At 38.2% G+C, this 16,328-nt stretch overlaps 1 protein-coding gene across 1 annotated transcript in view; it reads right to left on the bottom strand.

The window, feature by feature from the left end:
* cdkal1 (CDK5 regulatory subunit associated protein 1-like 1) overlaps positions 1 to 16,328 on the bottom strand; it is a 394,373-nt gene that overhangs the window by 124,706 nt on the left and 253,339 nt on the right. The window contains exon 10 of the mRNA XM_067449825.1: positions 50 to 195. Within this exon, the coding sequence (XP_067305926.1) occupies positions 50 to 195 (146 nt within the window). The remainder of the gene's footprint in view (positions 1 to 49; positions 196 to 16,328) is intronic.

Here is a 16,328-nt window from a genome sequence, read left to right as displayed (position 1 = left end):
CATCATGAAGAAACACAGTGATCATTAGACGGTTACTGTAGGTACTCACTTCTCCTTGAGGAAGTCCATGACCTGTTTGAAGTCGGCACAGCAATACTCTCTCTTCATGTCCATCAGGACGCTGTCAGATGCTGATTGGACAGGCACATGGAGGAAGGCATAGACTCGCGGGTGGTTAAGGATTTTGGCCATTTCCTGTTGGACAGAAAAAGGGAGGTGAGCTACAAACATAACGTGATGGAAAAAGAGCAAGAGAGAGAAAGCTTTGAATTCCATCAGTGTTTATAGACTTTATAACATAACATCAGCAAAGCTAAACTATCCATTAAACAACACATATACACAACAAATGTGGCAACGATATGTTTGTGTTCAGATGAGATGTCTGTAGTGTCTCTCACATCAGAGGTTTAGAGTAACACAATCTAACCATGTCATCACAGCTGCTTAGGGTTAGACAGCTAATGCTTAACTGCAGAGCAGCTATAGAAGCTAATGAACATGTTTGCAGGTAAACACAAGATCACCTGTCAGTGTTCAGTGAAACGTCCAGTGCTGAAGCCCCATAAAACACAATTCAGAAGAAAACAACAAAAAAAAAAACACATCTATGCAAAGTCCTTGTTTTCTTGTTCCTGTGATGTGAGAACATCATCTTCCTTTCATAAACCATTTTATATGCATTTTTTAACAACTGAGTGGGAGCAATTTTACTTTTGCTTTAATTATCTGGATCCCAGAGGGTAACTGGGCACAATACCCTTAAGAGAGGAATGCACACAGATAGACATTTGAAAGCCAGACACAGAGGGACAGTCATGTTTTGCCACTGAGCATGAGCAAAATACAACAACTATTAGATAACGTGACCCATCAATGTACTTAAAATCCCTGCCTTGTGCTTACCTACCTCAACTCTAACACATATACATTGTACAACTTCAATTGTGCTTCACATGTGCACATACACTACCATTAATTTTCATTTTATTTTTTATGAACAGAATGCTCAACAAGGATGTATTAAATGTATCAAAAGTTACAGCAAAGACATTTGTAATATTTTGATGCTGAAAAATTTAATTATATTTTAAAATATATTATAATAGAAAATAGTTTGAAATAGTAATGCAAATCATGTTAAACTTCCTAGAGTTGTATTATTAAACTCAAATGTGTTGGATGAACCAAAAACTTCTTGGTTCTAGACTCTAGAGTAGTTTAAAGGTTACTTGCTAACCGACATTTTTCCTCATCAAGCTAAGATTGTAATGCAGAAGGGTTGTTTCTTTTTATTGGCAGGTAAATTTGCATAAAATGTAACCATACTCCATACTTTCTCAGAACCTATCTCAAACTCAACGGGTTCTTAATATGATTAAGTTCAGGGAATGACGATGGCCACAACATTTTTTTTTCCCTTTTATGGGCAAAACAATCAAATAGTCAATAGTGTTTTTGCAGCATGAGATAAACATGATGGTAACACTTATAATAAGGTTTCATTAGTCCACATTGTTTAACTACTTTAGTTAACAAGAAATAAATAATGTACCTTGGAAAGTACATGTATGAAAAGTCTTTTACAGCATTTATTAATCTAAATAATCTAATCTAATTAATCTATAATGTATATTTCAACATGTATTTGTGTTTCTTAGCATTAGTTAATGCATTATAAATTAACATGAACAAACAATTAAAGATCAATAAATACTGAAAGATGTTTTGTTCATTGTTGTTAATACATTAACTATGTTAAAGGCCATCTTTCAATTTAATTTTATAACTTAATTTATACAGAATATTGCATGAAAATGTAAATTAAAAAAGACATACATAAGAATACATATATTTTACAACACCCACGGGCAGAAATTAAGAAAAAAGTGCCTGTTCTAAGCTATGCTCTAAAAACCCGCCTTTTCCCAGAGAACGTGTCATATGACGTAACAACAGGCAAACATAGGCGCTGCAGCCCTGGCTCTCAGTGTGGGTTTACGTAGTCTGAGAGGTGGAAACAGAAAATAGAGATGTCGTTATTGTTATTATAGTTATAGTAGGTTTGAGTTGTCACAATGGTGAATTCTTGTGTTTGTTTGTCCACGTGACAATAAAAGAATCTTGTTACAATGACTGTATTCACATGAACAGCATATTCCCGTTCTAGCCGAAAGGTTAACTGCTTTCATACATGTACTCCACAGTACATGTGAGCTCATTTACATTATGTCCGTCGGAAATAATAAGAGGTGAGTAGTATAACAGCCGACTAAGTTCGGAATTCCAGCTGTCCGGTTATGTTGTTCAGATATACGGCCCAAACGCTTGACATCTGCAGAAGCAGAACACGCGGACACCTAGGTCTAAAAGCAGTTACTGATTAAACATCAGCTAGCAAATTCTACAAAATTTCATGATAAACTATGTTGTGTAGAAACGCACAGAATTTCTATCCCTATCTAGACTAGCTGACCGTCACAGATGTAAGCTATAGCCTACATCCTACAACATTCATTTATAATCTGGGATCTAAATTAATTATTTTAAGACACATGTTGCTGGCATAGATGGTGACAATCTACATGGATGCTTCAAAAACAACAAATTCGACAGCAATATTGCTAAATATGTTTTATTAAAGATACTGCAATGTGATAAACATGGAGACAACGTTAGCCACAATTAGCTATACCCTATGGTCACTCACCAAGACACCTGCCCAATTCTTAACCGATTCTTCTCACACCACAACTCTATCTCTCTCCTCTGTCCATTTACCCTTCCCCTTAACTCTCACTGACCCCTCTCTCGCCTAGGCGGCTCGTAATTGTACGGCAATGGCACATCTTAAGAGTTGACATTTATCCCAACTGCAGCCTCTTCACTGTCTGACTCCATTACGAAGAGACAATGTTTACCGGCCGTTGCGTCACTTCCGATCAGAGCGTTTTTCACAACGGAAGTAATTTTACTCACAATTTCTTTTAAAAAACTGTTTTAATGCACATTTATGATTGATTTCTTCACGCAAGTCGAGTTCCCACACTATTTTTGTCTTTCCTGTAGCTCAATGAGTAGAGCATGGCGCTAGCAACGCCAAGGTCATGGGTTCGATTCCCAGGGAAAGCAAGACTTGACAAAAATGTAAAATGTGTATCTTGAATACAATGTAAGTCGCTTTGGATAAAAGCGTCTGCCAAATGCATAAATGTAAATGTAAATGTAAATTTATCTACACGTTCATTCACAGGGATGTTCAACTTGAAAGATGGGCTTTAAATAATGAAACCTTAAAAAATTATTTAAATCTGAAAGGCATGATTCCTCTTTTTATAGGATCCCCTTTTTTGTAAGTCGCTTTGGATAAAAGTGTCTGCTAAATGATTAAATGTAAATGTAAATGTATAGGATGGTATGATTGGAACTCTACATATATTAACCCTAAAGGGACCCATCATCTCACTTCCCTGCAGACTTGTTGGAACAGTGTGGCCATTTACCAACCATCCACAACTCCATCCACTTGGAGCATCCAGTTAAGCATGCACTTGCCAGTAAAAACTGTTTAAAAAAATAGTAATCATGTAATTCTGAGCCCACAGCAAACGTTTCTCTTTGTTTAGGGGTGACCAAAGCTTTCTGCACAACTGCCTGCCTCTGGAGGATCCTGCAACGAGAGGTTCTTGGGATTCCAGACACACAAGCAACTTCAAAGCGTGTTTGCTGGTCAACAGTGGCTTTTTTATAGCTGCCATTTTACTAGCATTCATTTGTCTGACAAACTTTCCATAAGCCTTTATCTGAACAAATTCTTCTGTGTTGTGAAGTACTCAAAAAAAATTATTTGGACAGTTCGATGATCTCTATTTAGTTTTTGCAAAATATAAATTTTTTCATGGATTGTTCAAGACAAAGAAGGATCTTCCTTGCTCCCCATATTGCATTTGTATACAGTTTTCCGAAACGATTGTGATAATGTGTGATTATTATGAAAGAAGTGATTATTACACACACACACGCACACACACACACACACACACACACACACACACACACACACACACACACACACACACACACACACACACACACACACACACACACACACACACGTACGCACGCACGCACAATAGAAATAAGATGAACCATTTGTTATGGCTCTGATTAAACGTCATTGTGGTGGTGAACCCCCACCCCCCAACTGATGAGTCTCATCTGCTTCTTGTGCATCTCTGCGTGGGCTTCTACATTACAGAATCCAAATTAAAATAATTAATTAGTTTAAAGAATAGTGACTGATTAGCAGTGAAGATAAACTGGGCCCACTTGTACTGGGGCATGTGAAGAACCTCACAGAAAAAAACCACACAAAAAACACCATGTGTGTCTCATGATTGACACATACATAAAGCTCCATGACACAAAATTCTTCATGATGGGGCCAGTTAAACCAAATGTCATCCAACAGCTACAAATTACTTAAACATCTTAAACCATAAAAAAGGGAAAGAAAAGGGAATGAGGTCTTTAAAGATTTAGTCAGGTTGTTTTAGCTGAAAAAGTCTGTAGAAATGGGAGTGTAAAGCTTTGGGAAAGTGGCAATGTAGAAGAGGAGGAAGAAGGCAGACAACAACCAATAAAACACATATAGTGTATGCACAGTGCAGAAACCACTCTCATGCACGCGCGCAAATTATTTGAATTCTCTGCTGTAATGCAATCTCATGCGTAATGCAGCACAGTGATTGGATTGAGTGAGTGCTTTGTCATGAATAATGCAGAGAAGCGAGGTTGACGTCAGCTAGTTTGTCCAGGCCCTACTGGAGCCCCGCAACCAATCACCACTCCGGATCTTGCCAATATGCATTAACGTCAGAATACATTATGTTGCTCCGACTTTGCTTTTCAACCTGGGAGGCAGAAATTGCACAAAAAAATAAATAAATAAATAAATAATAATAATAATAATAATAATAATAATAATAATAATAATAATAATAATAATAATAATAATAATAATAATAATAATAAAAAATACATACATACACACACGGGTCCTTCTCAAAAAATTAGCATATTGTGATAAAGTTAATTATTTTCCATTATTGTAATGATAAAAATTAAACTTTCATACATTTTAGATTCATTGCACACCAATATTTCAGGTGTGAAATATTTCAGGTCTTTTATTGTTTTAATACTGATGATGTTGGCATGCAGCTCATGAAAACCCAAAATTCCTATCTCAAAAATTTAGTTCACTCAAAGCAATAAGAGTCTGCTTTTAGCCATTATGCCAGCTGTAGTTGGAACCAGTTTCCTGAACAGATCAGATGTGCTCCAACAGTAGCCACATTCAAATCCAGCCTCAAAACACATCTGTTTAGCTGTGCATTTACTGAATGAGCACTGTGCCACTGTACGTTTAACTGATTGCACCTTATCTTATCTATGCATCATCTTGTTTTAGTTTACTTTTGTTCTCATCTTTGGTTTTGTTACTGTATTTATATATCTTTTTTTGTTATTATTATCTTTACAACTATATATTTCTATTTCTTATACTTCTGTTGATTATTATTTTGTACAAGCTGGTGAACAGCGGTCTTTCGAATCAACTTTGACCGTGACTCTGGAAGACTTGGAGTTAAACTTTTCTCTGGGAAAAGAACAAAGAACGGCACTGAAGTTCTTAAAAACGGAAGATGTGTTCAGAGTTTTACCGACCGGATACGCCTAAGTTTAATCTGTCAACTAGCTCCGCTTCATGTTGCTCTGGTTGGTTGTAGCGCTATCCTATTGCGTGCAGAGGGAGTTTGAAAGACAACCGTGTATCCCCTCGGATTGAGCCCTGTCAATGGTTAGTTTCCAAACCAAACATCTTGATGTGGGTCTGGCTTGTCAGACTATATGAAATGTGCTATACATATAAACTTGCCTTGCATTGCCTTACAGAAATGGATGGCTCTTTGTCAATCAATCAATCAATCAATCAATCAACTTTATTTATATAGCACTTTTACAATGATGATTGTTTCTAAGCAGCTTCACAGTGTTAAACAGGACAATATTGCAACAATGAAGGTATCTGCTTAACACATTTATGTAAATAGAGTACTAGCTGTCTGATCACCTAATGAATGATGATTTATGAAGGCAGGTTGTCTGATGACCTGACTTGATCACCTGCAGCAGGTGTGCTTCAGGTTAGTAACAGTAACTGTTGGTTAATGGTTAAAATTGTTAATGATAATGATGTGGCCATCGAATGTAACACATATTTAAAGGGTTCATTAGTTTAGTGGTCATCATCTCTCATTGGTAAACACAGGATATTGTTGAGCTCAATGAGATGAGCTCCCACAACAGTTACTATAATTCATCCTCAATCATGGAAGATACTTTTTATGCAGATTGCTGGGGGATTGCTGCATATTAAATCTGAGGATGTTGCTGTTAGCTTACAAAGGAAAGCATACAGCTTTAATTTCAGAGTAGATGCACAGATCACTCTGGAGTATCAGATCTGATCAGATGTGAAACACACAAGTGTTAATTAACAAACATAATTATTCTTCATGTCTGTATGTCCTGCTCCTTGTAGCCCAAAGCATCATTTAATATTCATGTTATTTACTCAAGGAAAATATTTATTTATGCAGTCATGCTAATATGTGCTCAGAGATCATTACAGACGGACAATAAGCCAAACACACGTCTTGCTTGCTGAAGGGTGGTTGGTGACGCTGGGGTGTGGCTCTGGCAGATGGCACATGAGATCAGTGACAGCTGAGAATGATTTAAATGCCTGCGAGACGCGTTTATCACAGCACAGAGGCCTGATGATAATGCAGCGGTCACACACTCCAATAACACACATCACAGCAGCCCAGTCTAAACACTGAGGCCTAGTCCACACATACACAAGTATTTTTTTAACCAGAGTTTTTCCTCCATTTTCAAAAAAATGTGTCCACACAAGCACAAGCACGTTTTTAAACAAAAAAAATCTCTGCCCACATGAAAATGCAAAAACACACTATGAATGGCAGTCTGATTTCCAGAGGGGTGCCATACACGACACCGATGCACTGAGGGACGCCATGGGCACAGTGAAACCCTTCTACAAGTTCCATTAATTTGGACTCGTAAGAGACATGTAACTGTATATACACAGGGGCAGGGTCCAAGTGGACTGTAATAGATTTACACACTTGCCTTACTATTTTGTATTATTATTGCATTCTGGTGCCTCTGTTCTGCAATACAATGAGAAAACTGTGCATGTTATGTGATCTAAGTTTTCAACTAAATATCCAAATAAAATAATTTACTAAATTAACTAGATCACTGACCTGCCCACATTGTCGCTAAATGATACATTGAAATGAGCTGATGACATCACCGTTTTCTCCAGAGCGCTGTCCTGACGAATCAAATTGTTGCAATATTTTTTCATGTTACTTTGAAGCTTGTTTGAAACAATCGTCATTGTAAAAGCGCTATATAAATAAAGTTGACTTGACATGTAGCTGTATACATGTGATTACAGCTTTTAGCAGAGTTATTAAAAGCTACGACAGCTGTCAGTGCATAGTCTCGACTCATGTAAACAAGAGAAATAACGGCACACAATCTGACATCAAACAAAGGTGAGAACGGCACACATTTCGACTTCACAAGCCAAAATCTCTGGTTTCACCATCTACATGACAAACTGCAACCGGAGTTTCTAAAAATATTCACCCTGGCCAGAGTTTCAGTAACCGGATACTGCATTTGCGCGTGGACGAATAGCCAAACCACGTAGAAAGAACCGTGGTTTTGAAAATACCTGTGTTTGGGTGGACAGGGCCTGAGTCGGGCTCTACTCCCTAACCTCCATCTCGGCATATGGTCATTACAGCTCCTTATTGCCTAAGGATACCAAGATTATCGACAATGCTTACATGCTCAGTTAAAATAAATTAATTAAAAAAAATTTTTTGCAGTAAAGCATGGAGGAACTGAACATCAGCATAACCAAGCATGCTTATTTCTTATAACATGTTTGCTGAACACAAAGGTTCACTTTATTTTCAGGCACCATTTATGTTTCTATGTTTTCTCCCCCTCCGAGATCACTCTTTCATAAGCACATACACACTAAAGCATCAAATAATGAGTTGCACTAGGTGGTGCAACCCCTAGTATCACCACAATAATATTAGATTAATCATCTACATAAAATACTTTTTTACATATAATCTTAGGATATTGACAGCCTATGAAAACCTACTACACATTTCAAAACAGAATCCTGAACTCTGCAACTCATACAGATCTACATTGGGATATATACTACTATTGTGTGTGTGTGTGTGTGTGTGTGTGTGTGTGTGTGTGTGTGTGTGTGTGTGTGTGTGTGTGTGTGTGTGTGTGTGTGTGTGTGTGTGTGTGTGTGTGTGTGTGTGTGTGTGTGTGTGTGTGTGTGTGTGTGTGAGTGTGTGTGTATGTATGTATGTATGTATGTATGTATGTATGTATGTATGTATGTATGTATGTATGTATGTATGTATGTATGTATGTATGTATGTATGTATGTATGTATGTATGTATATATATATATATATATATATATATATATATATATATATATATATATATATATATATATATATATATAAACAGCAGTTTGCACTGAATTATGTAGAATGGCCTATACACGCAGTTATATTCATTTGGTCCATTTGGAGCATAACAATCTATTATGAGAAATTTCAGTCTGGTTTTCCGCTCAAGTCACAGCACAGCAACAGCTTCGGTCAGGGTCACAAACGATCTATTGATGGCGGCAGATGCTGGTTCCCCATCCCTTCTCATCCTCCTGGACTTAACTGCAGCTTTCGATACAGTTGACCACAACATCCTCCTTCACCCTTTACATTCCACCAATAGTCTCTCTGACCCGGTCCACAACTGGTTTTCTTCTCATCTCCCTGGGAGAACTGAATATGTTGCGTTGGGAGAAGCTACATCCCTGTCACACAATGTCACCTGCGGTGTCCCTCAAGGCTCAGTGCTTGACCCCACCCTGTTTATCCTCTACATGCTCCCCCTTGGCCGTCTCATCAGACGGCATGGGATTTCTTTTCACTGCTATGCTGATGATACTCAACTTTACCTTAGGACAAGTTCATCTCCCTCTGCTGACCTCACACCATCGACTTTAATCACTTCCCTGGATAAGATAAAGGAATAGCTCCAAGACTGAAGCTATCCTAGTCTGCACTCCACTTCAGGTCCGGAAATCTGTTATCACCAGCATTGCTTTCTCTGGTCATGTCATTCCACTTTCCACTTCAGTGACCAATCTGGGGGTCAGAATGGAATTGCAGCTTACTTTTGAAGCTCACATCAAACACCTGTGTAAGACCTCCTTCTTCCACCTCAGAAACATTGCCAAACTTCGTCCCATACTAACACGGGCAGATGCGGAGAAGCTTGTCCACGCCTTTATCTCCTCCAGGCTGGACTACTGCAATGCGCTCCTTATTGACATCCCTAGCAAAAATCTCCAGAGGCTGCAGTGTATTCAGAACAGTGCTGCTAGGATCCTCATGAGGGTGCGCAAATACGACCATGTCACCCCCATTCTAAAATCACTCCACTGGCTTCCTGTGTCGTTCAGGATCGAGTATAAGATCTCTCTCCTTACCCACCAGTGCATCCATGGTGACACACCCTCCTATGTCAAGGAACTCCTCACCACACAAACATCCACACGTAACCTCCGCTCTTATTCTCTGAATCGTCTTAAATCTCCTACAACCAATCTCCATACTATGGGAGATCAGGCCTTCTGCTCAGCAGCCCCTAGTCTGTGGAATGCTCTCCCTGACCACCTGCGGACCCCACAGACTGTAAATGCTTTTAAGCGTGGTCTTAAAACCCACCTTTTTAGCAGAGCTTTTAATTGATTTGTTACTTCTTAATTTTTCATTTTTATTTATTTTATTTTTTTACTTATTTATTTATTGTTGTTGATTGTTTTTAATTCTGTAGCACTGAGATTTTGTTAAATATATTTAACTTTATATATAAAATGTAATATTACTATTATTATTATTATTATTATTATTATTAGTTATGGAACACTGAAATCATGTATTTATGTAATGTGCCAATTAATCTGTGTCTCAGATCTGATCCACCAGATTGCATGGTCAGTCAGGCTTTGCCCTGATGTCACACCATTCTCCTGCTGTGGTTTAGTATAAGCACAAGGGGCACAGGAAGAGCTGTCATCATGCTCTGATCAAATAAAAACAAAGTAGCAGCACACAGCACAACATGCAAGCCAATTGGCCTCATGGATCACACATGCACCAGATAAGATGCACTGAAACACAGTAAATGAGAGAGATTAGAGAAGAGCTTTCTTCAAAGACATGGCATAATACTACACTTTCTCATCCTTTAGGATGATTTCACTGTGATGTGAGGATGATAATGGAGTGTTTTAACTGTCATTAATTCCAAACTCGAACATTATTCAGCTTTCTCCAGAAGGTCAATTAATCAGAGCCAGTGTGGCTATTTTCTTTAGATGATGTACACCTGCTGTACAGTAAAAGAGTGAATACAGACATGAGGAATCTCTGGAGTTGGAGCAGAATAAAGAGACATAGGTTTATAAAAACGTCAAGATGAAAAAATCGAGAATCTATGGAATGAAAACAACATTATAAAAATTAAAACAAATATTTGTGCATATATAGCTACTGTGGGCGAGCTTATAAAATAAACACATGGAGTGGATTAAGCGCAACAATAGAGACGTGCAAGCTTTTTTTCACAAACATTCCTGTAAATCCCTTTTGTTGTTTGGTCGCATATGTCGACAGGAAAAAAGGTAAAACGAGGCCCATACTGTATTACTAACGTTAACTAAAAAAGTGTGAGATAATGTGCACAATTATGTTACTTACATACTCTAGATTGGTGATCGCTCTCTTAGCACACATGCGTCATATGTAAGTAAAAATGTATGTATAATGAGAGGTTCCCTACATGATTACATGACGTTTACAGGACAATAATTGTGCACAAACATCCAAAGCACATGACTAGAAAGCTGTCTCAGCTTGAATACTGCATTGAATAAAAGTCTCCAAAATATTTCCTTTTATGCTCCACAGAAGATACTTCCTATAAAGAAATGGAGTTATAAATATGTGTATTTGTAGTAACATTTTGCTGCAGACTCAAACATGTGGATGATATAGTAGTACAGATATGAGCTCTTCCCCAAAAGCTTTTTCACAACATCTTTCATGCAGCATTTTAATCAAGTGAGAAATAGATGGCAGCGAAGGAGTTTCTTCTCCTGCACACTTCTCATCAGATTAAAAGAAAGCTCTTGAACTGATATCTCCTTTTCTAAAACCTACTCTCACTCTGGATTACATAGGATAATTAATCCATTAAAAAGGATGTCCTGGAGGTGCTACAGGACTCTATTAAGCACACAAAGCAGTTGATGATCGACGGCTGCTGGACAGTTCACGCTTTGCGTTTACAAGGGTAAAATAATTTCTATAAAAGTCAGACTTTATCATTCTCAGCGGGAAAATATGGGTTTCTACAAACGGCACAGAGGAGAGCCGAACGACAGTCAATAGGTAACAAACAACTTCTCTAAATTGAGCTGCTCTATTAGTTCATCAGTTCGGAAATATCTTTATCACATCATGATTTTTTTCCCCTTCACATTGTGTCCATATTATTATTACAGCACATGTCTACTTGCCATGAGATAAGTATATTACATGTGTAGAATCTTCATTGTAAATCATGCACTATGACAATTCTCCCCATTTAATATACTAATTAATAGTGGTGTGATGAGGAACTTAACTCACAAGAAGAGACACGAGATTGGGTTCACGAGAATGAGACAAGATGAGAATTTGTTACACAGTATTTCTAAGACATCCTCAATGACAAAACACATGACTAGAAAAATAGTCAGGTACATGTGCATTTTGAAATGTTTTAATTAATTATCTTTTAATGAGTGTCTATTCAATTCTACTCTTTAGTATATGATACTATGCATTTAAAGACAACAATATACAAGCACTGTTAAAAGGTTTTGCCACAAACTCAACTGATAGGCTTGGATTTGGCAGACGCTTTTATCCAAGGTGACTTACATTGCATTCAAGGTACACATTTTACATTTTGTCAATTCTTTTAGGGGAGAAGTTGGACGTTTGATGGAGTATTTCTCCATCAAAATACTCCTAAGGTTTCTCACAAGTTTCGGAGAGTATTTTTCGAGTATGGGTGGGCTTGACGTCGACAGAGTGGAAGGTCCTTGTATAGGCCGTACGGGCTCTTCTCCCGGTAGGGTGCGCGCGGTGACTAGAGCGAGAGAGGAAATGCACGCTCATAAACACTCTCTCAGCTGCCGATCCACTCGTCTGTGAACACTTATGTCGTTATAGTCCGTGCAGCGCTCCACTTTATTCCTTTGGGTGACATCAAGCAATTTCAACTCTTCAGCACAGCAAGGGAAGGCAGCGCTGCATTTGAACCGATTTGAACGCAGAAATGACGGGAAGCTTCACAACATCGCTTCAGTCGCATCACAAAGTGGATCTCCACGGTCACTGCTGTCACAGGACTTCACCAAATCATACCAAAGAAGTGTGTTTTTAACGGAGCGGTCCCAGCCATAAAGGTTCGGTCCTGCTTTGGAAGCAGGCGGTGAGTAAAACTGCTTCAAATGTCTATGCTGTTGGCTATCGTCGCGTGAGTAAACATCAATAAACAACACGATCGTGTATTAAGTTAGTTAAATTATCAATGGAGCATTCAATCTATGGTGTGTGTTTAAATACATTTGTTTAGCTGATCAATATAGGTGTCAGTTTGTTTATTGTAAAACCACCCAAAGATAAACCTAGCATTCTCACAAAGCGTGCTTCGTCATTCTAATGCGCTAACGGTTACTCCATTGTTGTTCTATGTATAACGTTACACTAGTCTGATGTGCAAAACCGTTTTGCTTGCTACTGCTAAGGTTTAGTCGCATACAATTGTCCATAAACCAAATCATGTCCTCATAAACTGCGAGTAAACACACACAAATGTTGACAGGCCACTAAATACAGTACATACCACAGAGAAGGACGTCCAGCTGTTGCTGTTTCTCCTGTTCAATTTATTTCAGCCTCCGGATCTGATTCTGGATCATATCTGTATTAGTTGAATCTGAGTAGCGTTTTCTTCTACACGCTTGAGGACGTCACCGCTTTGTGCGCACTCTTCATTCTTTAGCTCCGCCCAACACGATACGCCTCCAGGCACTCGGTTTTTTCCGGAAAGACTCGGTACAGCCTATATTTCTTTTATAAATATAATAAAACTAAAGACTTTTCGGAGATATGAAGAATGAAATACTACTCTATAGGTACTCAAGATTGACATGAGATTGACTGAAACTGAGTGTTTCTTATGCTTATTTTCCAAGAACACCTTAATTAAACATTATTAAACAGTTTAGAATTAAACAGTTTAGTTTTACTGTTTGTGAAATCATTCAGCCGATCTCTGTATCTGGCAGTAGCACTTTTAGCATAGCTTAGCATACATCATTGAATCGGATTAGACCATTAGCATCGAACTCTATTGGGTTAAGATCTGACTGTGGGGGGAATTTTTGTACAGTGAACTCATTGTCATGTCTCATTTGAAATGATTTGAGCTTTGTGACATGGTGCATTATCCTGCTGGAAGTAGCCATCAGAGGATGGGTACATGGTGGTCATAAAGGGATGGACATGGTCAGAAACAATGCTCAGGTAGGCCGTGACACTAAAACGATGCCCAATTGATACTAAGAGGCCTAAAGTGTGCCAAGAAAACATCCCCCACATCATTACACCACCACCACCAGCATGTATAGTGGTAACAAGGCATGATGGATCCAAGTTCTCATTCTGTTTACAACAAATTCTGACTCTACCATCTGAATGTCTCAAAAGAAATCGAGACTCATCAGACCAGGCTACATTTTTCCAGTCTTCAACTGTCCAATTTTGGTGAGCTTGTGTAAACTGTAACCTCTTTTTCCGATTTCTAGTAGAGATGATTGGTACCCGGTGGAGTTTTCTGATGTTGTAGCCCATCCTCCTAAAGGTTTGCGTGTTGTGGCTTCACAAATGCTTTGCTGCATAACTAAGTTGCAATGAGTGGTTATGTCAGTCAAAGTTGCTCTTCTATCAGCTTGAATCAGTCGGCCCATTCTCCTCTGACCTCTAGCATCAACAAGGCATTTTTTTGCCACAGGACTGCCGCATACTGGATGTTTTTCCCTTTTCACGCCATTCTTTGTAAACCCTAGAAATTGTTGTGCATGAAAATCCCAGTAACTGAGCAAAATCCCAGTAACTGAAATACTCAGACCGGCCCATCCGGCACCAACAACCATGCCAAGCAAAGAAGTTATTGATTACATTTTAAACAGTAAGTATTACATCAAATCGCATAAATTATGTTGAATCAGACAATGCTCCCGCAATTTACTGATTATCCTTGCAGTTGTGGTCTTGACTAGTCTTGAGATAAAATCCAGAGTCCTCTAAGTCCGAGACTGAGACAAGACCGAGTACAAATTCGGCCGTACTGGTCCACCTCAAACACTGCCTTCAATAAAGATTTTCAAAAGGTATCATGACCTGTCTATTTCTAAATATCACTGCATTTTTAGGAAGTTGTCTCACAAAACCTATAGAATGTACTAAAAGTTCCCTTCAAATAATTTGCTAATTATTTCTATAAGAATAATCATGATACAAATATTATGTTCTAGTAAAATGCACCTCATTCATAAGTGTCTGTGTCTACACTGACAAGTGTGAGGAAAAGCCAGATGAGACCCCCTGTACTAGAAAGAAGTCATGACAGGTGCCATGTGAGAGTGAAACCCAATTAAGACAGCAAGATCATGAAATCTTTAGTGATTAAAGCTCTTTGCCTCCTGAGAGACGTGCCGCTTCCTCTCTGTTCAGTGCTGTAGTGACCGTAGGTAAACAAAAGAAATTGTGTGAAGTGAACAGAGCACAAACAGCTCCAGAATGACGCCACCAGAATCACCAAGATAGAAACACTCTGTTCTGTTGGGGAAGCTACTCTGAAACAGTTTGACAAGCTACTTACCGTCAAGATACACTTCTGAAAAAGTTACTATCAAAAATTAGTTTGCAACATTGATTTTTTATCATTGATTACATTGTATATCACAAAATACTTAATAATTATTAATGAATAATGTTTTAATAAAAATGTTTGGGGTTTAAAACAACAATACAATAGTACAGTTTTATCTAAATTTGGGTTTTATTTATTTGAATTAAATTATAATTTCCCATTCATTTGAATTAAATAGTTTTAACATAAGCAAACTAATAAACTTAATGTAATTTTCATATTTGTCATCATAAATGCATAATTTAATAAGTCACTTAATAATCAATGCACACTGTGCTGTACTGTCTGTTTACCAAAACTTGCTGAAAACATCTGTATAGTGAAACTGCTGACTGTCCGCTTAAGCCATTCAAATGCATTGACACAGCACTAGAAGTATTGAGCGCTCCATGAACCATGTGACTGCGCGGGCTACCGGATGAGAGCATGTTGCAACTCCGCTTTTCAACGCCTCTGGCTTTAACATTATGCCACATTAGCGCCAAAACGCTATTTATTGCTAGAATTTCGCATTAAAAATTAATTTAAAAATAAATAAAAAGCTATAGCTTTGTTTAATATCGAAAGCAGGTTTGGCAATTTGGAGTGAGATTAAGTTGGGCAGAGTGAGAGCGTGACACAGAGCCTGAAAGCAGGTGTCTCACACCAAATGTGTGAGAGTTGGCAACCCTGCAAAACGTGGAAAGTAGCTTTTGGTTGTGCTACACCACTACTTGCTGGAAAAGTAGTTTTAAAAGCAACTGATGTAAAGCTACTGAAAAATGCAGTTAAGTTAGTAGCATTGCTACTTACAGTTACCTACTCCCCAACACTGGAAACACTGCTTTATCTAATGCATTCATGAATCTCATCACCTCCTTTAGCTAACGTAAGGCAAACAACTTCAAACAGAGGGTCAGTCTTTCACAAAATGACAGAATACATCTACTGTCCCTACTATGGTGCATTAAGTCAGAGGCTCTCAGGCGGTTTATTAATATGAAAATGGCCCGTGTTAGGGATGAAATTAATGCCCGCTCCAAATACAAATTGTGGAGACTCCCCAGAGCCTGAGCTATAATTGACTG

Source organism: Pseudorasbora parva, chromosome 7 (assembly GCF_024679245.1).
Source record: "Pseudorasbora parva isolate DD20220531a chromosome 7, ASM2467924v1, whole genome shotgun sequence".
NCBI lineage: Eukaryota > Metazoa > Chordata > Actinopteri > Cypriniformes > Gobionidae > Pseudorasbora > Pseudorasbora parva.
Note: the sequence above shows the minus strand (reverse complement) of the source record. Positions and strands in the feature narration are given on the sequence as shown.